Genomic DNA, 21,582 nt, shown 5'->3' on the forward strand with positions numbered 1-21,582 from the left:
CCACCCTTCCATATTAGATGAAAATCTTAGCCGTCCAAGGTCGACAACCAACGCATGGTAACCTTTGGCCCAACGCCAAAACCTTTGTTTTGGCTACGCCTAAACCGTGCCAAGGCATGCCATCCATGCCACATGTGCCAATGGCATGCCATCTATGTTTTCGCGCCATACCATGTCGGCCTTCCCTTCGCGGTTAATAAAACAAAGGCTTGCGACGATCAGCGACCATCCTTCCATCTTATATGCAAATATTAGCCGTCCAAGGTCGCCAAACAACGCATGGTAACCTTTGGCCCAACGCCAAAACCCTAGTTTGGCCGCGCCTAAACCACGCTAATGCATGCCGACTATGCCACATGTGCCAATGGTATTCCGCGCAATCCACCTTACCACGCCTAAGCCATGTCATGCCGGCCTTCCCTTCACGGCTACCAAAACGAAGGCGTGCGACAATCAACGGCCACCCTTCCATCTTAGATGCAAATCTCAGTCGTCCAAGGTCACCAACCAACGCATGGTAACCTTTGGCCAAATGCCAAAACCCTAGTTTCGCCGCGCCTAAACCACGCCAAGGCATGCCGGCCATGCTACATGGGCCAATGACATGCCATGACATCCACCTTACGGCGCCTAAGCCATGCCATGTCGGCCTTCCCTTCGCGGCTACCAAAACGGAGGCGTGCGATGATCAACGGCCACCCTTCCATATTAGATGCAAATCTTAGCCGTCCAAGGTCGCCAAAAAACGCATGGTAACCTTTGGTCCAACGCCAAAACCCTAGTTTGACCGCGCCAAAACCACGCCAAGGCATGCCGACCATGCCACATGTGCCAATGGCATGCCGCGCCATCCACCTTACCGCGCCTAAGTCATGCCATGCCGGACTTCCCTTTATGGCTACCAAAACGAAGGAGTGCGACAATCAATGGCCACCTTTCCATCTTAGATGCAAAACTCAGCCGTCCAAGGTCACCAACCAACGCATGGTAACCTTTGGGCCAACGCCAAAACCCTAGTTTGGTCGTGCCTAAACCACGCCAAGGCATGCCGACCATGTCACATGTGCCAATGGCATGCCGCGCCGTCCACCTTACCGCGCCTAAGCCATGCCATGCCGACCTTCCCTTCGCGGCTACTAAAACGAAGGCGTGCGATAATCAACGGCCACTCTTCCATCTTAGATGCAAATCTTAGCCGTCCAAGGTTGCCAAACAACGCATGGTAACCTTTGGCTCAATGCCAAAACCCTAGTTTGGCCGCGCCTAAATCTCGCCAAGGCATGCCGATCATGCCACATGTGCCAATGGCATGCCGCGCCTATGCCATGCCATGTTGGCCTTCCCTTCACGGCTGCCAAAACGAAGGCGTGCGACAATCAACGGCCTCCCTTCCATATTAGATGCAAATCTTAGCCGTCCAAGGTCGACAACCAACGCATGGTAACCTTTGGCCCAATGCCAAAACCTTTGTTTTGGCCATGTCCAAACCGCACCAAGGAATTCAACCATGCCACATGTGCCAATTACATGCCAGCCACGTTGTCGCGCCATACCATGCCGGCCTTCCCTTCGCGGTTACCAAAACAAAGGCTTGCGACGATCAACGACCATCCTTCCATCTTAGATGCAAATCTTAGCCGTCCAAGTTAGTCAAACAATGCATGGTAATCTTTGTCCCAATGCCAAAACCCTATTTTGACCGTGCCTAAACCACGCTAAGGCATGCCGACCATGCCACATGTGCCAATGGAATGCCGCGCCATCCACCTTACCACGCCTAAGACATGCCATGCCGGCCTTCCCTTAACGGCTACCAAAACGAAGGCGTGCGACAATCAACGGCCACCCTTACATCTTAGATGCAAATCTCAGCCGTCCAAGGTCACCAAACAACGCATGGCAACCTTTGACCCAATGCCAAAACCCTAGTGGGGGGCCGCACCTAATCCACGCCAAGGCATGCCGACCATGCCACATGTGCAATGGCATGCCGCGCCATCCACCTTACCGCGCCTAATCCATGCCATGTCGGCATTCCCTTCGCGGCTACCAAAACGAAGGTGTGCGATGATCAACGGCCACCCTTCCATCTTAGATGCAAATCTTAGCCGTCCAAGGTCGCCAAACAACACATGGTAACCTTTGGTCCAACGCCAAAACCCTAGTTTGACCACGCCTAAACCACGCCAAGGCATGCCGACCATGCCACATGTGCCAATGGCTTGCCAGCCACGTTGTCGCGACATACCATGCCGGTCCTTCCCTTCGCGGTTACCAAAACAAAGTCTTGCGACGATCAACGACCATCCTTCCATCTTAGATGCAAATCTTAGCCGTCCAAGGTCGCCAAACAACGCATGGTAACCTTTGGCCCAACGCCAAAACCTTAGTTTGACCGCGCCTAAACCACGCTAAGGCATGCCGACCATGCCACATGTGCCAATGGCATGCCGCGCCATCCACCTTACCGCGCCTAAGCCATGCCATGTCGTCGTTCCCTTCACGACTACCAAAACGAAGGCGCACGACAATCAACGGCCACCCTTCCATCTTAGATGCAAATCTCATCCGTCCAAGGTCACCAACGAACGCATGGTAACCATTGGCCCAACGCCAAAACTCTAGTTTGGTCACGCCTAAACCACGCCAAGGCATGCCGACCATGTCACATGTGCCAATGGCATGCCGCGCCATCCATCTTACCGCGCCTAACCCATTCCATGTCGGCCTTCCCTTCGCGGATACCAAAACGAAGGCGTGCGATGATCAACGGCCACCCTTCCATCTTAGATGCAAATCTTAGCCGTCCAAGATCGTCAAACAACACATGGTAACCTTTGGCCCAACGCCAAAACCCTAGTTTGGACGCACCTAAACCACGCCAAGGCATGCCGACCATGCCACATGTGCCAATGGCATGCCGCGCCTATGTCATGCCATGCCGGCCTTCCCTTCATAGCTGCCAAAACGAAGGCGTGCGATAATCAACGGCCACCCTTCCATATTAGATGCAAATATTAGCCGTCCAAGGTCGACAACCAACGCATGGTAACCTTTGGCCCAACGCCAAAACCTTTGTTTTGGCCACGCCCAAACTGCGCCAAGGCATGCTAGCCATGCCACATGTGCCAATGGCATGCCAGCCACGTTGTCGCGCCATACCATGCCGGCCTTCCCTATGCGGTTACCTAAACAAAGGCTTGCGACGATCAACGACCATCCTTCCATCTAAGATGCAAATATTAGTCGTCCAAGGTCGCCAACCAACGCATAGTAACCTTTGTCCCAAAACCCTAGTTTTGGTCACGCCCAAACAGCGCCAAGGCATGCCGGTCATGCCACATGTGCCAATGGCATGCCAGCCACCTTGCCGCGCCATACCATGCCGTCCTTCCCTATGCGGTTACCAAAACAAAGGCTGGCGACCATCAGCGGCCATCCTTCCATCTAAGATGCAAATCTTAGCCGTCCAATGTCGCCAACCAACGCATGGTAACCTTTGGCCCAACGCCAAAACCTTTGTTTTTTCCACGCCCAAACCGCGCCAAGGCATGCCAGCCATGCCATATGTGCCAATGGCATGCCAACCACCTTGCCGCGCCATACCATGCCGGCCTTCCCGATGGCTGTCGAAGATCAACGACCACTTTTCCATCTTAGATGCAGATCTTAGCCGTCCAAGGTTACCAGCTAACGCATGGCAACCTTTGGCCCGACGCCAATCCTTAGTTTGGTTGCACGCAAACAAAGCCAAAATCCTAACTTTTGGTCGCGCCTAAACTAGGCCATATTAAAGCCGTATCGGCCATGATTTCATGCCACTGGCTACCAAACGAAGCGTTGCAATAATCAACGGCTACCCTTCCTCTCAAGATGCAAAATCTCGACCGTCGAAGGTCACCACCGAGCCGGCAAGTCTCCCAAGCTCAACTTGCCGAACAAAAACATGCTACATGTTTTCCTTGAAAACACTCGAGACATTAACACATGTCACAAACTGGAGGATGCTCATTGGGTATTGGTTTGGCGGTTTACAGCGTACGGCATACACTACGCCCGTTATAAGACAGTGTCATAAGGATGAGGCGGTTAGTAAATACAGGGAGTAATGGTGAAACGCTTTCTTTTATGGAACATCAATTCTAGGCGTTAACGGTTACCACCTCCTCCCATTTACTCATCAGTTTTCCATTTCTTACGAGACCAGAATATGTTTCACTTCGACTTGTATAAATAGGTCTTACTTATTTCCACCGAACAACAAGTTCAGCTCAGGAGGATACAACACTCAGAAAATATTTGCTAGATTTCCATCTGTTAGCTTCCCACTTTCTGATACAAGTCGTGAAACAACTACTCTTCCAGAATCAACTATTCTGGTCTCAACACTCTCTTCGCTTCCCTTCCCAAAACCAACCCTTCTCCTTCACTTTGTGACTGAAGCAAGTTTGGAACGACCATTTCTTGGTTTAGGCCGGATTTGTATAGATTGATCTCTCGAATCTAAAGTACTCCCTTGCAGTACATTTTTTAGGGTTAAACTCGTTTCTCACCTACACACCCGAAATTACCAAAATCAGCTGAAATCGTTTTCACCCTCAAACAGTACCATCCAATTCATTCTGTGTATTTGATTAGAACTCGCAGTTCTTGCTTGAGTAAATCAAATCAAGAAGAGAGATGTAAACTCGTTGATATACTTTTAATTGATTGAGTCTTGTTGATTCTCTTAAAAATATATTTGAGTTTGTCCATACAGATTGCTAAGCGAAATATTGGGTGGTGTTGTTAGACCCCGCTTTTTCAAGATCAATCAATTAGAATATCCAACTTTTGGTTGTTGATTTACATTGATTGACACTTGAACATTGGTCTTTGGTACCGTTCAAGTAATTCTCTTATATTCAATCGGGCTCACATGTTTCTATTAATTTGCTGATTGCGGATTGAATTAAGAGTTAGAGATATTAAACTCTTTGATGTACTTTATTCTAGATTGAGTATGACTGTCTAGTTGATTTTCTAGAAAGTGTATTGGAGTAAGTCATCTTATATTGCCAAACGAATTGTTGGATGTGGTTGTTAGACCCCCGCATTTTCAACAACGATTCTAGTTCATGGATAGTAATACGAGTTCCAAAAGTATCGTTTTTTTTGGAGTGTATGAACGGAGACCTATTTCTACGAAGAAATTCAACCATTATTGTTTCATTTTCATTGTAGCGCTACATTAGACACGGTCTTAATATCTTATAGTTTTTTTTTAATGATTATCATCCAATTTTGGAGGTTAAGCTATGTTCTTTTACTAACATTGTCCTTGCCATAAAACATGAACATGTTAGCGACATGCGACCAAAACCTGATTCTTGTTCTCGCTTGGGGTTCCAAATCAAAAAAATTAATCTAATGTGAGACCATTCTCAACACGCTTCCTCATACCTAACTTCTTTTGGGAGTGACATGTTGAATTTTAATCGCATGGTATATATTAAGTATAGTTGTATTATGTTAGTATATTAAAAGTCTATGGACTTGAATTGTTACGAAAACCGACATTCAAAGATAAGACAATGTAGATGACAAAATATAGCATCTACCTACCCAGGAACTGACATCTAAAAAGTAATACAACCGAGACATGGAATAAGACTCAAGGCGAGACGTCGAAGACCTGAACCAGATGTCCAAGAATCGTGTTATAGGCTAACAAGACAGAGACACATAGTTAAGCGTAGAAGAACTGAGTCCAAGTGTGAAGCTGAGAAGATTCTCGATGCTGTCAGCTGAGTAGAATTCTGGAAAGTTAGGTGGTCATAACGAAGAGTCGTCTGAGGTACAGGCGCAATGCGAAAAACTATTAAGTCCAAGTTGTCACGTGTTTTGTCATCTACATGTAATTTTCGTGTTCATATCATGCATAAATATCCAGAAAGGCTGATTATGTAAACAAGTTAATTCTGATTAATATAAATCATACTTCAGACAATTCTCTCTTCTCCCTCTCTACGATTCTCTTCTAACCTCCATCAACCCCAACCGACTTAGAAGATAATCAAACAACTCTAACTACATATCACCAAAGACCTGAACGGAGATTAGTGATCAGAGTGATAATCAAGATTATGATTCGAGATTAAGGATTGCGACCTAACATCATAAAGGATGTACGACGGTAAATTCGCTATATCTTTACACTATCAAAAAACAAAAACTCAATATGTTATTGTTCTTAACAATAACAACAGTGTAAATGTATATATATATATATTGGTTCTCTTTAGTGGAAGTAGAAGCTTAACCGTTAAAAGTGAAAAACCCAATTTTTTGTGCTTTTCATTCGTTTAATAAAGTTTAGTTTGGTAGGTGGTATTACCTTCACTTAAGTTACTATAATCAATGTAATCAATCTCGACGAGACAGGATTTAACTGAAAACTAACTGAGATAACGAAGATTTTATTGAGATGTTGCCGAGATCAAGCCGAGACAAACTTAACATACTGAAATCTAGTAATAAAAACCAAATCCAACCCAAAAAAATCTTAACATACGTAGAATGTGCAAAATGCTAATATATGTATTATAGATATAAAACTTAAAGATAAGAATTCCAACATTTCACCAAAAATCTTCACGAGATAAAGTTGTCTGGGCAATGGCATCGAGACAAAATCAAGACCCAAAATTGGCAATCGTTTTTATTTTTTCTCTCTCCTCTTTTCTCTCGGAAACACAGGGAAAAAAAAACTACTTTCTTCAAGTTTTAGATCCTTGATCTACCCGGTTTTGGTTTGATTTTTCAGATCTACCGGGAAGATCGAGTTTGTTTACTTGTATAGATTTATCTTCCAATAAAAGAAATTGTTTCTAAACAATTTTTATGATTTCTTACCGGTCTGATGGTTTCACAATACCATCAGGGCTTATCTTCTTATTGTATTATTAGGTTTTTCTGATGGATTTGCATCATCATCAAGCATGTTATGGAGGAAAACGATCTACTTTGTCAGATATGGAGATCGTTTGTGAAGAAATTAATTTGGGCGTATTACTTCCCTTTTATGGAAGCATCTAATATCCATGATGATCAGGAAACAAAATGGTTTGAAATCATTATAAGTATATTCAATCGTCCAACGGGCTTCAGAAGTTTAATTCGATTTTCACATCTTGTTTCTTTAAGTTTCAAATGTAAATCATGTATTATCTGTGTTGTCCCGTTTTTTGATGTAATTGATCATGATCAACCAGGAGGATGTGTCTATCTGCCTCCTCTTCTATGTAATTCTTCGAACCTCAATTTGAATGAGGTAGTCAATAAATAAAATTTAGGGGCTTTGTTCCTTCAAAAAAATAAAAAAAATAAAAAAATAATAATAATAATTGAATCCGTATGTGGAAACACTGATCACGGCTGAGGCCCACTGATAATGAAACTATAACATATGCCCAAATGGCAAATGCAATCAAGGAGCGTATCTCCCAAATCCGGGACTTCATTAGAATTATCCACAAAACCAAGGGTACGACAGTCTAGTGACAACATGCTTTTAGTCACGTGCATGCCAAACTGGTCGATTACAAGGACAATTCCGGTAAACATCACCTAACCTGGCCTAATAAACAACCAGCTGTCGACATCCCATTAGCTGACCTTCACAGCCATTTCGATCTAACGAATCAAAAGAAACAAAAAACTCTGAGACATATAAAGGGGTAAAACTGCCATAAAATAAAAGGTTAGAAGACCTTTTCCCTTGCCCTCCCTGATTTCGACGAACCAAAACCTCGGTATAGAAAACCAAGTCCAGTTGTCTCTTATTGTAACCCTAGATTTCGATTTCGGAGTGTTCAAACAAAACCAAAACAAAAAAAAAAACATTCTCTCTTCTAAAATCAGAAAGCAAGAAGGATCACTAAGATTTCTACAAGGGTTTCGAATCGGACGGAATCGACAAGGGTTTTTTTATTCGAAGGTGAGAGATTCTCTAGGGTTTTGTTTTATTCATGTTCGTTCGATTCTCTTTCTGCGTTTTTATTTATGGCATGTTTTTAGCAAAATCGTGGAGTATTATTTGTATTTTAGCGCGATTAAGTGAGAAATTACTGCATCCTTGAATCCACCTTAGTTACAGAGTTAAAGGATTGATTTTGCAGTTTGTGATAGTGCGAGGCTGTGAGGTATAACCTGAACAATGTTGGGGAATTCATAATTGGAGTAAGTGCAATGGAGATAACGCTGTGCTTATAGTTTAACACCTCAGACTTGTTTTTTGTTGTCTTCGGTAAATGAAAGTTCAATGGAGAAATATCTGCAGTCTGCTCTTTACTATAAAGTACTGTCTGCGATTTAAACAACATCTGAGGAAAGATCTTCCCTTACAACTGTAACAACTTATAAAACCAACTTGCTTGGGTGCCTTGGGTTAGGAGGTGTGACAATTCTGACAAATACTAGCAGTTTTTTAGTGCTAAGTAGTATTGGATAGTAAAACCAAAGGCCCCTCTGTATATATATTTTTTATTTATTTTTGTTAGTATGGTTGAGTGGAGGAATATGTCGTTTGTGTAAATCAGAGGCGATGCTTATGCAGTTTCAGTGACAATTATGTGCTGATGAAGATGGTTACTAGTAGTTATTGAAAGTAGCATACTAGCTTGTTTGCTTTCATTTTTCTTTTTTTGTTGAAGGGATCTGTGGTTAAAAAGAAAATGTTGTTGTTCATTTCAATCTTGTGATACAAAGCTGATGTGTGAAGCCTGTCATACAAACGCTGAATACAAGAGAGCCCACATGACCCATACAACTAAGCACTTGAACACGTGTTTTGCTTATATGCTGTTTCTCTATATCCAGTTAACAAGCGACAGTCTCCTTACTTTGTATACATTCAACCTATTTTTCAAACAATTACCCACTAGTTCGGTGTCGTTAGACAAGGAGCACTGCTCAACTTTCAGAACTAGAACCCTTGGTGAGTGCATGCTCCTTTGTAGGGATTCATTTGAGTTTAGCTATTATGCATTAACCTCTATAGGTTGTTTTTGCTAGTAATTAGTATGATTCTTCGTCGTTTGTTTACACTGGTTTGGGTTTTCTGCTTTATATTCTTCATTACTGTCTTATGCTCATGGTTTGCCGATCAGCCAATCTGGCTGCAAAATTCCAACAAAGGAACGGGATCATAAGGTGTGATCTATCTGATCATCACTAGATTCGGGTGATTTGCCTGGATTTGGTTGATCCTTGCAAATGATAGAAAGAGAGGGAGGGAATCATGTTTTCTTCTTCCTCTTTCTTAATTTTTTATGCTTTTGTGTGTGTGTGGGTGTTTTTTCTTTTGAGTATTGAAATTCTGCCAATCTATCGAGGTGGTATGTTTGTGATTATGTTGGTACTTACAATGATTATGGAGGTAAATCTCTCGTTCTTTTTTCGCGAGGTTAAGAAGGAACATATTTCTTTCAGTGGAGAATAAGAGCGGCCGGAGAATTTCTGCAATTTTTAGGATGTGGAAGGATGTTAAATAGTAAGGGTTTGAGATTTGATAGGGTAAGTATTGTAACTGTAGGAATAAAGTTTCAATAGGGCGGGTTTTACAAGAAAGGAGTTGTCTTCTTTACATAACGGGGAGAGCTTTTTCAACAGTTTTAATATTTACTTCTGTCTTTTTACAATAGATTTTATCGAAATGATGAGTTTTAGTTTTCAATTTTATATGTAAAACACATTTTAGTTCATGTATATCCTGATTGGAGTATCAAAAGGATCATACTTAGTGTTGCTGATGATAAATTCTTCCACTAATCTCCAACTGAAGTGCCATGGTTTGTTTGATATAAGTGAAGATCGAGGTTAGGAAGACAACTATACAACCTCAGCACTAAGATAGAAATAATTGGTGCAAGACATTCTTAGTGTAATCTTCAAGATAGGTATGAAATGAATATTCTGCCTTAAATATTTTTTGAAGTGGCTCAAGTTAAGGATCGACAGCAAGATCTTGTTAAGATACTTTCTATAATTTTGATAATACAAAATGCAGTTTCCCTTTCAGTTGGTAATGATGGGTACATGTTATTGAAATAGATTTGTTGGCGGATGGGAAGTTATTGTATTAGAGTTCTTGGTCCATGCTTGCTGGGTTGTTTTTAAGTTTGTATGATTTATGCCAACAGTGTTTCCATCCTTTACTTTACTTTGGCATCTTTGGCATTTTGGGTTTTATAGTTGGGAAGATATTACGGATTTCAGCTTTATCCGGAAGGATTGAAGATCTTATTATCTATGCTACTATATTCTAATGCGCCTAATCCTTGATTTTAGTGGTATAGAATTTAGACCTTGGGTAAATTTTCTTAATTGGATTTCAAAGATACATGCTGTCGAATATCTTAAATCGCGTGTTAATGTCCACTGTTGGAGATTTTTAGGGTTGTAGTTTATGGAGGTTTAATTTAGTTGTCTAAAATGTTCCTGGACTTTCCTGTGTGACCATTACAGAAAACGTTCAGTTCCTTGTTTTTCTTTTGTTTTCCTTGGATATCAAATTTGAATCTGATGTTTGAACCCGAGGTTGTGTTTATAGCTCGCATATTTGTAACGCTCTTCACATGCATGCTATTTCCACTTTTCTGGAAATATGTTTCTCTGAACCTGTGAACCGTAAGTTGGCTCAGTTTCATAAGAAACTGATTTTTGATAGGTCCAAAGCATGATACTTCTTTCTCGCTGTTGACAGCATCTAATATACGTGTTTTCCAGAAACAACTTCATCTCCTCTCCTATCTTTTGTTCTTCTTTATAAGTGAATAGCAGCTTCATCGATTACGTTGCATCTGACTTCAATGGAATTTTTTGTTGTTGGACGCTATATCCAGAAAGGCAGATTCTAGCTCCATTTCAGCTATAATGGATCAACAAGGACATGGACAGCCCCCAGCTGTAGGGATGGTTGCAAGTGCAGGTCAAATGCCATACGGGACAGCTCAATATCCATCTCACCAAATAATTGGGGCGCCTCCTGTAGGCTCTATCCAGTCTCCTGGCCAGACAGCCGGATTCTCTGCCTCCCAAGCCCAGCTTGTTCAACACCAACTTGCTTATCAGCAGGCCCACCAGCACCAGCAACAACAGTTGCAGCAACACCTCCAGACCTTTTGGGCTAGCCAGTACCAAGAAATTGAACACACAACCGACTTCAAGAACCACAGTCTTCCATTAGCAAGAATTAAGAAAATCATGAAAGCAGATGAAGATGTAAGGATGATTGCAGCAGAGGCTCCAGTAATCTTTGCAAGGGCATGTGAGATGTTCATCTTGGAATTGACACTTCGTTCATGGAATCACACAGAAGAGAACAAACGTAGGACACTCCAAAAAAATGATATAGCCGCAGCAATTACAAGGACTGATATATTTGATTTTCTAGTTGATATTGTGCCAAGAGAGGATCTGAAAGACGAGGGAATTGCGATGCCTAGAGCCGGGCCTGTGCCAGTTGGAGGTCCTTCTGAAGCTCTTTCTTATTATTATCCACCGCAGGTCGGAGCTGCAGGGATGATGATGGGTAAACCAGTATTAGATCCAACTTTGTATGGGCAACAATCTCATCCGTACATGCCTCAGCAGGTGTGGCCACAACCACCTGCGCAGCAGCAACAACAACAACAGGAAGATTCTTGATAAGGGAGGCGATTGGTGATTGGCTGATAAAATGCGTAATTATGTGAGTGCTATTTCTCTCAACCCATTGCCGTTTGCTTCATTTGTGGTTCATTTACGTAATATGATTATCTTTTCATTTTCTTAGTCATCCAAGTTCTGGTTATAGTTTCTGTTGACATCATATTTGCCTGCCATCACGAGTTTATATAACCATCTTTTGCCAATCAGAACACTGATTTTCTTTAAGTAACTTAACCTAGTAGGCTAGTAGGATAAGTTTCTTCCATGTAGATGCAGCAGGGTTCTGTGTGATACGCAAAATTAGTTACTGAAGTTCTGTGTTATTCTCATACACGTTCATAAAAGCTTGGTTCCTTCTTCTGGAAAATCTCTTTGTTAAGTCCTGAATTGCTGTTTCTACTGCAGTATATGCAACAGTTATATCCTAGATGATTAGATCTTCAGCAGTCGTATACAAATATAAAAGGCTGAACAACAAATAGAGAGCCAAGAACCAGGTTCTGTTATGCTTGTGTCACAAGTTTCTTGATTAATTTTACATTCAATAATCAGTATGAAAACATGCATCGAGTAGAAGGAAAATAAACTTAAGGACTATAGAAGAACTTTTTTCGGCAGGCTGTTAAGACAGGGTCATGCTCACTTTGCATAATTAACAATCTTCATCTTCCTTTTTAGAAGCAGTAAAACACAAACAAAAAGTTGTGTTGATGTGTGATCGAATGTCATGCTGGGTGTGGAAAGGGTTGTTTTGATCTAAACTAATGTTAAACTGTGATTCTTTTGTTGCTTTTGGCTGTGAATCTTTTGTTGCGTTTAGTGTTTCATTTCTTTTACAGCATAGACATTTGCCATTTGTGTTTGCTCTTAACTTTGTTCTAAAGGTTTTGCGTGATTTTGGATAATCAGAACATTTGCACTGGAAGAGAGCTGTTCCTTTTGAAATTACTCTTTTGTGCTTGTGGAGCTGGCAATAACTGCATGATCATTCTTAGTCTCCTCTTTAAGTTGATAAAGATTTAGCCAATTAATGAAATATAAATAGAATTAAGCAGTGTCTTGCTTTCTATTAAATAACAGAAACAACGGTGACTGCGGTTTACATGCTTATAAAGTTTGATTATAAATTTTCATTTTTCTTTCCTCTTGTTGGAATCATGCTAAATTTTTGCCTGGGAATGGTGTGATTGGAAAGAAGAAGGGAAATAGTGTAGATTTAACATGGCATGGTATTAGACGATGTCCATATACATGCAGAAGGTTTCATCTTATTATTATTACTATAGTAACCCACTTCAGCGGCACATAAACATTACGTGGTTTCATTACATGATCTGTGAGCAAGGTTCCTCGAAAATCATTTTAGCTATACCAGTTATTCAGGAAAAAGATGAATAGACTTCTCTTGGTTGATATTTTTCTTATTTCATAGGCGGAAGAACATAGTAGAAGTCTTCAATTTGATTCATTACTTTGTATATTGTTTTCGAATGAGATCGTGATGAGACTTCTAGTGGACTTGCAAGGTAAAAATTTGAGTCTCACATTGCAATTTTTTTTTCTTTTTTTTTTATATAGGGCATGAGATGGATATAGGTTGCATGACAAAATTTCGGTTAGGTGCCAGGGGAAGTTTGGGGTGGTAGCACTAGGCAGGTTTTGGGTTGCCGGAAAATATTAGATCACATAAAACTCTCAGCAGGTGTATGTAATTACCTTGCCGTTCCACTCCATTGGCTGGTAGTGATAAATGTTGTAATCTATGAGGATAACAGTTGCAAATATGCAAGGAATAGTTAGGTTGTTGAACTAGTTCTTCCATGAGGACAAAAGTTTGTTGAATACTATGTATGGAGTATATTTACAAAATGCAAAGCTAATGTGTCCAAATATCCCTTTCTAGAGTACTCAAAGTAGGTTAACCATATCTACGTTTCATACTTATTATAAGTGTTTACTTTAAGTTCGATCCAATTTCAGCTATTTCAGAAAAATCCATTTATAACAAAATTTTAAACCGGGCTCTTTTAGTTTCAAACCTAACTTCACTATTAAAAGATATGAATTTTTGAAGTAGATGGCTTGCGTCTTGCGGTCTGCTTTTTCTTTTTGTACTCGACTGGAAAAGAAGACAACCTGAAAACGAGAGCAAGAAGAACGCCGATTGTTTCATGCGAAGTGCTGCATGACTGCATGGCCATAGTTAAATTTTCTACAAAGCTAGGGGTCAAAGTCATCCTACGCAGAAATTTGAGCCTCTTATTAAATTTTCCTCGGGCAAAATCATGAATCCCAACTATACCCGTATCGACGATAAGTGAATTGACATGTGATGTGATGATCAATCGATATCCAACGGTAATAATAATTGTCACACCTTAGTCCATTATCACTACAATACTGGCCATTCAATCTCATTTGAGGGAAATTTTTTGATGTGGGAGAATATTGGATGTGGGCGTGTGGGACTAATGAGGTGCTGCCATTTGTATACTTTTTTAACCGTTTTTTTACCAAATAAGTATCAGTCTTTCTACTCCAACTATATCCTTCCCAAAATCTCTCTAGTCAATTAAGAGAATAATACATTTCCTAAATTAATGTGAATGTAGTTTCCTAATCAATAAAAAATCTTGCATCCTTAATTAACGTTGACTACTTGCAAACTAAAAGTAAGAAAATAAAGAACGAGATCTTATTCGGTTGTAACTTTTTTTGTGTGTGTTTACAGAATGGGAGAGCAACACGGGATATCTTTTGAGGCCTTTGTTCACCCCATTGTGTCACAGGCGGTGACGACGAACGTACTGACTGAGAGCGTTTACGGCTGCTAGTTCCAATAACAGCATTGAGCTTATTCATACTTTGGAGGTATCCCAATCATCAGGACCACCTATTGCTCGATGGACATTGGGTATTAGCTTGGGTGTGAAACAAGAAACTTATAAACAAGAGTCTGCTATAAATTTAAATAAAAACAAGTGATATAAAATGACATCGTCCCATCGAGCATAACAATGTGTAAAAAAAAAAAGAGTTTGATATCCACCACGTAATAAAGTGAATAGAAAGCATCTCCATGAATAACGTTACGAAAAAAATATAGATGAATGGAAGTAGCAATCAAATGTAAAAAATGCTGTAAATTTTGGAAACAACTAATCATTTTTTGTTCTTAGTCATTTTCCCCTTCTTTCCCCTTTTCCCCACCTCCATAGGATCTTTATGTCTCGCAGAAGACTCCCCTATTGTTTTCTTTCGAATGGGATCTTCTAGTGTTGTGTTCCGCTGTGGAAGATCTTCATCTTCATCGCTTATTTCAAGCAAATTCTTTTCGCGATCAACTCCAACGTTATTAGGCTGGGCTGTCGAAAGAGATTTTGTCTCTTCAAGAACCCGCAACAACGCCTGTTTTACAAATATACTTGCTTCCTCATTTATACAACCTGTTGTAGCTATAGATAACGCTAAGTGTGACAACTCACTATAACGTGCTGATAAAGATGGATCACAATCAACCATTAAACTATTTCCTTGAGAATCAATAACTATACTATTTGATGCATCTTTCGTCCACCTTTTCAAGTAGTATTCTGATGGAAGATCGGAAATCTTCAAATGGCGCAGTACTTTCAAAATATGCGCACATAATATGCCAAAGAACTTAAACTTTTTGCAGCTACACTGGAATGTAAGGGTAGAGGAAGTGATACGTACCGTGCGAGGTGCTCGTTTTCCAATATAGGATGATACTTTGTATATGCTAGTTGTTCCATCATCACTATCAAGTTTGAATTCAAGGTCAATGAGCCTCTTAACTTGCATCTGGAATTCATTGAAAATCTTACTAGTATATATTTTAGATGATTTTTCTTCTACTTCCCATACTGACGTCAAGTTTGGCTTCGTTGCCATAGATTTGTAATCTGCTTTTTTGGCTTTTTCGCGCCGAGCAGCAACTGCTTTATCAAATTGACCCACAAACTCTCGAAGAATTTGTTTCTTCTTGAAATATTTTTTGAAGTAATTATTTATGCTCTCACTTCTTTGAGTGGTTGTCATACCAGCGCAAAAATGCTCTCTGCCATATACTTGTGCCCATTTTTCACGTAACTTGAATAACTTGTTCAACCATTTGTTATCCTTTAACTCATATTTTTCAAGTAGTTGTTCCCAGCTTGATAGAAACTCATATTCAGTCTCATAATCATAAATACATTTTCTAAAATCGCTTAAAAATGATTCATGAATGCCAAAAATATGTGATAAGTGTTTCGCATCATTTTGGAAAATATGCCATAAGCAGAGACGATGATGAGCATTAGGGAATACCTGTTTAATTGCGTTGGCAATCTGGCTGGCCTGATCAGTAAATATAGTTTTCATCTCTTTTCCTTCCATTACTGTGAGGAATGTTTCAAACAACCATACGAATGAACGTGTACTCTCATCCTTTAATAAAGCACTTCCAAATAGTATAGTCTGACCATGATTGTTCACCCCAACGATTGGTGCAAATGGCAAGTCATAACCATTGGTTTTGAATGTAGTGTCAAAACACACAACGTCTCCAAATGCACTATAATCTAGCCTAGATTTTGCATCGCACCAGAAAATATTCATAATACGGTCTTCTTCGTCAGGTTGAATAGTGTAAAAACAAGACTTATTTTCTTTTTGCTTCGCTTGGAAGTAGTCTAAAAGAAGTTGTGCATCTCCCGCTTTCATCCATTCAATGCGTTTTCCTTGCACCAAATTATTACAGTCTTCTTGAGTAAAATTAAGATTTTGTGGCCCTCCTGCTTCTTCGCTCATATACGAGAAAATCCTAGTTGCTCCAAATCCGCTGGAAATCATATTGTTTATTAAAGTAGCTTGAGCAGGTAGTATCTTTCTTTGTGATCGCAACAAATGCACCTTATCTGAAGATGCAAGCTCATGGTTATGATCGTCCAGAAATTCCACAACATAATAGTTTTCATTGTCATTGATTTTAATTTGCATTCTTGCCATACAACCTGTTCTCGTCACTCCCCGAGGTCTAGTTGGTGTTCCTCTTGTATGTTTTTCCCGTTGGCCTTCACATGAGCAACAAAATGTCCTTCCAATAATTTTTTTGTCTACTTTTCTTTTCGAAGCCCAATGTTTCCTCACGTTAAAACCGACACTTCTTGCATAAACATTATAAAATTCATATGCATCATCTTCTGACTTAAATATTTTCCCAATCATAGTGATATCATCTCCCGTAGCCTCCTCAATAACAGTAATGTCTTCGGGATTAGTCCGAACAACCACATCATAGCCATTTTTTGTCACCATAACTTCACTTGGACAACCAATTTCATTCGAATCAACTGAATAATGCTTCTCTTGCGCTCCATCCCGAACAACCTCATCTAGATAACTAGATTCATTCAAATCAAATGGATACAACTTCTCTTGCTCTCCCATTCTGTAAACACACACAAAAAAAGTTACAACCGAATAAGATCTTGTTTTTTATTTTCTTACTTTTAGCTTGTAAGTAGTCAACGTTAATTAAGGATGCAAGACTTTTTATTGATTATGAAACTACATTCATATTAATTTAGGAAATGTATTATTCTCTTAATTGACTAGAGAGATTTTGGGAAGGGTATAATTGAAGTAGAAAGACTGATACTTATTTGGTAAAAAAACGGTTAAAAAAGTATACAAGTGGCAGCACCTCGTTAGTCCCACACGCCCACATCCAATATTCTCCCACATCAAAAAATTTCCCCTCATTTGACACAATCTTATGAAATTCAATAATACCTGTCTTAATTATGACGGGAAAAATCGACCTCTTGTTCCACGTGGAAACACCTAACCACCGTGATGTTACCGGCTAACAACCAATCTTTTTCTTTTGTTTTATTGAATAGGGGTTTATGGTCATTTTACGAAGTGATTATACTCAAAAAGGAATGCTCTTATTTTGCAGGCTAAACCCCTGAAAAATCTACTAGGGAGAAAGAACAAATGAGATGAGAAAATATAAGTAAACCCTAGTTTCTACCAATTTGCATATCTGGGTTTGCTTTTAGGGTTGACGTTCCAGCAAATCCTGATTCTATCATGTAGAAATTCATCAATTTCGCCTGAACTTTATCATCTAAAAGATCATATTTTTTTGAAAAATCTGATAATAGTTTGTCTGGAGATAATTTCTCGATTGAGGTTTCTGGAAAGGAAACCCATGCTGGGAAATCATTAAGGTAAGCTTTTATTCCATGGGTCTGTATTAGTTTCTTAAATTATCAAGTTTCTTTTTCATTGTGAGATTTTAGAAAATTGCACAAAAATTTAGTGACTTGAAATCATTTTGCTGTGGTTTTAGTTCAAATCCCACATAGAAAACGCGGCTAGCTGAATCCATAGACCATGGTCGGTGGAGTACATGTAGTGTGTCAAAAACTACTCCAAAGATTGCAGTTGTTGTCATTGTGCTCTAAGTTTTGAAGAACTAAAAGTATAAGGTTTTGATAGATTGGACAGGCAGATTTGTTCTGTGTTGCTGTCTGTTTGAAGATTTTAACATACCTCTAGGCCCTAGCTGACAAGAAATAAGATTTTAATTCAAACGCCTTACTTTGATCTTCTTTGTAAAGTGCCTAGGCTGACTTGTTCTGTTTTGCATTTTTTTCCCCCAGTTCATCAGAAGACTATGGGAATATCTGTCACGGAGTCTGAAAGTGTGGCAATTTTATGCGGTGACCTTTTCCATGACATATTAGGCCGTCTTGATGGTACTACTTTGGCTACTGCAGCATGTGTTTGTGCTGCTTTCTGCTCCATCTCAAAGCAAGAGAAAATATGGGAAAATGTGTGTCACTCTCTATGGCCTTGTACCAATAGGGATGATGTTAGGAGTTTGATTTTATCGATCGGAGGGTATAGAAAGTTCTATTCAGATTGCTTCCCGCTTATTGTTAACAAAGAAGTTTGTCTTTCTAATTGGGACCCTTCTCTTGATTACCCAGAAGGATGGGCTGAGGCTGAATATTATGGTGACCTGGATGTGTTTAAAAGTATTTCACCTTCAGATTTCGTCTCTATAGTTGATGTAATTTACAAAGGCAAATCGATATATTCGAAAGTCCTCTGGGGAATTCCTGATTCCGATAGCATCAATGGTTGGTTTCATAACTGCCCTTTCCGCATTGATCTCTTAACCAATTCTGACAGAGAGCATGACCACCACGAAGTTACACTTTCGGTTGATGACGGGCTACCATCAGTTACATGCATTGAGAGAGAGAGAAAAGATGGTAAACTCTGGAAGGAACTATGTGATGGAATTAGACTTAGCTGGATTATCGTGAACAAGAAGCTGAAGCAGGCTGCTAATATCTCTAGCTGGATTCCACTTGGTGGACAAAGACATTGGCCGACTGACAGAGATTTCTTGATCCGTTTCGGTTCCATTCTTCCTGCAAAAGATATTCTTCCATGCCAAGTAGCCGAATGCATCCTGGTTATGAAATTCCGGGTTGCATTAATCTCTGATGGAGAAGGAAATCAAACAACACTGGAATTGACTGAACTAAGTTTACAGCTAGAAGACATGGAAGGTTCTCATGTTAATGGAAGAAATAGTTTGCTTGTTCTAAAGGAAGCATTAAATTGCCGCCGGAGCAAAAATTATAGTGAAGTTTTAGAATCTTGTCATATTTACTCGAAGGTTCAGAGTGAATTAAAAGAAGAGAAAATGAGAAATGAGAGCCGTTTAGATAGACTATGTCTCTTAAGTGGAATCGCTGCATTTTTCTCCTTCTGCTATTACGTACTATGAAATGAAGCGACTTCATTTTTTCTGACATATCCATCTGAAGATAGTTTCTGAGATATCCATCTGAAGATAGTTTGGGGTACGTAACTTCTGTTCTCTCAAGCTTAGAGTGATCAAATAGCATCTAGCTGGTAGTTCTATGCCTAAATTTGTACATTCTTACTCTATGATTGATAGTAATGTCTTATCCCACTGAATAACCTAAGTTCTTCTGATTATTTGCTGTCTAACAAATTGTTGCAAACATAGAAATAATCTCATGGAAATAATATGACATATACCGTGAAAGCAATTAACAAACAATTTTGAGCAAAAGTAGCATAAAATGATCAGCATACACATAGTTGATATAAATGCATTGATCTTAGGAACTTGCAAGTTTCTTACAGCTCTTCCTGAATAAATTTTCTTACATACTCCTACGACGGGGGACTAAACATGTTAATATGTTATACATTAAGGTGTAGTACCTTTATTGACATCTGCACCTCTGTTGAGAATTATGGCGATGCCAACGCCAAGGTCTCTGCGTACGTTAATGTCTGCGCCTACGCCAAAGTTTGCATCTGCTTTGGCGTCTGCTATGACGACATCTTGTCCTAATGGAAAATAACAATGCAGATTCTAATAGTTTAGCGTGCAGGCATGAAGCAAAATCATTCTCAAAGACATTTATTTGCTTGGCATTAGATGTACTTTGTATGAATTATTAATACAAAGAGGTTTAATACTTACGGCTAGTAGTCGATACCATAATCACCAGGACAATGAGAAAGACTGCAGAAAACATCTTGTTGATGGGACTTTTTGCCATTTTTGATTCTATTTGTCAACTTAGTTTGAACTTGTTGTTGATCTCTTTTAGAACTTCTCTGATTCATAGACCATCGAATTTATGAGAATTCTATGCGCAACAATGTTGTAAAAGAAAATGTCTTTGCTTGTTTGAGTGCTTAGGTCCAGTCCCATGGTGATGGTGTGCATGCACGTCTTGTGCGCCTATGCGCAGAGAGTGCTGAGGTCATTTTTTGAGCCTAGGATTAATGAAATTATATTTAACATAGAACCAAGCAAACATTAAATGTTTATGTTATAAATAGGTAATGTCAACTAACCCGTGTAGGGGTTTAGGAGAATTTGCATGAGTCGTACTAGCTTTTAGGTGCAAAGATATTAGTATATGTGCTGCTAGGAAGTTGAAGCCAATTAAGACCATGATTCAATGTTTTACATAAAAAAAATCTGCTTAAAGCAGTGGCATGATAGGAGTATTTAGCACCTCTACTAGCTTAAATTAGTCATAAATGAAGTCGGTGATTACTGTGAATCATATTATTATAACCTTGGATCGGATTGGATTTGATTAATTTGATGAGAATCATGACATTAAGTGTTAAGTATAGGGATTGCGCCACATGAACATGTGATCAGCCCTAAAATGTTTTGTTGTGTGGTTGTCATTCCTTGTTAGACGCAAACATCAAATTATTTAAGCAAAAAACACACACCATGACTAATGTACATTTATATTATTAAGATAGTCTTGGTTTGTCATTAAGTATGCTTTAATGCATCATCATGTATAATACTATAGTTTAATGATTGTGTTTCTAGCTAACTTTTTCCACTAAATCTACATTGCTAACAGTATTAGACTACTACTATTAGAGCATCACCCAGACCATGGTTAACTGGGCTGGTGGTCATTTCCGTGGAATTTAAGAATCTCGGGTACTAACTATGAAAATATTGCGGGTTTGATAAGAAATTAACAATCATAAACTACCCCAATAATTAGTGGTAGTGGAGATTCGTAGGGTACCAAGCTTTCCATATTCACTGCGGTACTAGTTTTCAAATATGGAATTTGGAGAGGACAGCAAAATTCCAGGGTCCACCTGTGTCTTCAACAACACTTTTTAATCCGAAAACAATCTCGCTTTCCTTATCAAATGTGAAATTAGCAGCAGGCTTGATGGTGATATGTGACAGCAAACGTTCATACACGTCGGTACTATTGGGTCCCGTCTTTCTTTCGAATCAATTATTCTTCTCGATTGTCACATTATTCGTAG

General features: G+C 39.6%; 3 protein-coding genes across 5 annotated transcripts; 2 read left to right on the forward strand and 1 right to left on the reverse strand.

Moving 5' to 3' along the window:
• Positions 1–7,763: 7,763 nt before the first annotated feature.
• LOC113336869 (nuclear transcription factor Y subunit C-3-like) lies at positions 7,764–13,581 on the forward strand. Of its 3 annotated transcripts, XM_026582562.1 has the most exons (4): positions 7,764–7,978; positions 8,160–8,220; positions 10,884–11,731; positions 12,601–12,836. In XM_026582562.1, exon 3 carries the CDS (start codon positions 10,915–10,917, stop codon positions 11,686–11,688), a length of 774 nt encoding a protein of 257 aa, XP_026438347.1. In that variant the 5' UTR covers positions 7,764–7,978; positions 8,160–8,220; positions 10,884–10,914; the 3' UTR covers positions 11,689–11,731; positions 12,601–12,836. The 3 variants fall into 3 exon arrangements, with proteins under 3 accessions (XP_026438347.1, XP_026438346.1, XP_026438345.1); XM_026582561.1 differs by lacking the exons at positions 8,160–8,220; positions 12,601–12,836 and adding an exon at positions 13,270–13,581 and having other exon boundaries at positions 7,765–7,978; XM_026582560.1 differs by lacking the exon at positions 8,160–8,220 and having other exon boundaries at positions 7,768–7,978.
• Positions 13,582–14,853: 1,272 nt separating this feature from the next.
• On the reverse strand, positions 14,854–17,145 carry LOC113336801 (protein FAR1-RELATED SEQUENCE 5-like). Its single transcript, XM_026582475.1, has one exon. The coding sequence runs from the start codon at positions 17,143–17,145 to the stop codon at positions 14,854–14,856; it is 2,292 nt and encodes a 763-aa protein (XP_026438260.1).
• A 498-nt stretch (positions 17,146–17,643) lies between these two features.
• LOC113336684 (probable F-box protein At2g36090) lies at positions 17,644–19,718 on the forward strand. Its single transcript, XM_026582327.1, has 2 exons — positions 17,644–17,933; positions 18,369–19,718. The coding sequence occupies exon 2, from the start codon at positions 18,383–18,385 to the stop codon at positions 19,508–19,510; it is 1,128 nt and encodes a 375-aa protein (XP_026438112.1). The 5' UTR covers positions 17,644–17,933; positions 18,369–18,382; the 3' UTR covers positions 19,511–19,718.
• Positions 19,719–21,582: the final 1,864 nt, after the last annotated feature.

This window comes from Papaver somniferum, unplaced genomic scaffold (assembly GCF_003573695.1).
Source record: "Papaver somniferum cultivar HN1 unplaced genomic scaffold, ASM357369v1 unplaced-scaffold_154, whole genome shotgun sequence".
Lineage (NCBI taxonomy): Eukaryota > Viridiplantae > Streptophyta > Magnoliopsida > Ranunculales > Papaveraceae > Papaver > Papaver somniferum.

Coding starts and splice junctions, on each gene's coding strand:
- LOC113336869 (XM_026582562.1), top strand. CDS start 10,915: ATGGATCAACAAGGACATGGACAGCCCCCAGCTGTAGGGATGGTTGCA.
- LOC113336684 (XM_026582327.1), top strand. CDS start 18,383: ATGGGAATATCTGTCACGGAGTCTGAAAGTGTGGCAATTTTATGCGGT.
- LOC113336801 (XM_026582475.1), bottom strand. CDS start 17,145: ATGGGAGAGCAAGAGAAGTTGTATCCATTTGATTTGAATGAATCTAGT.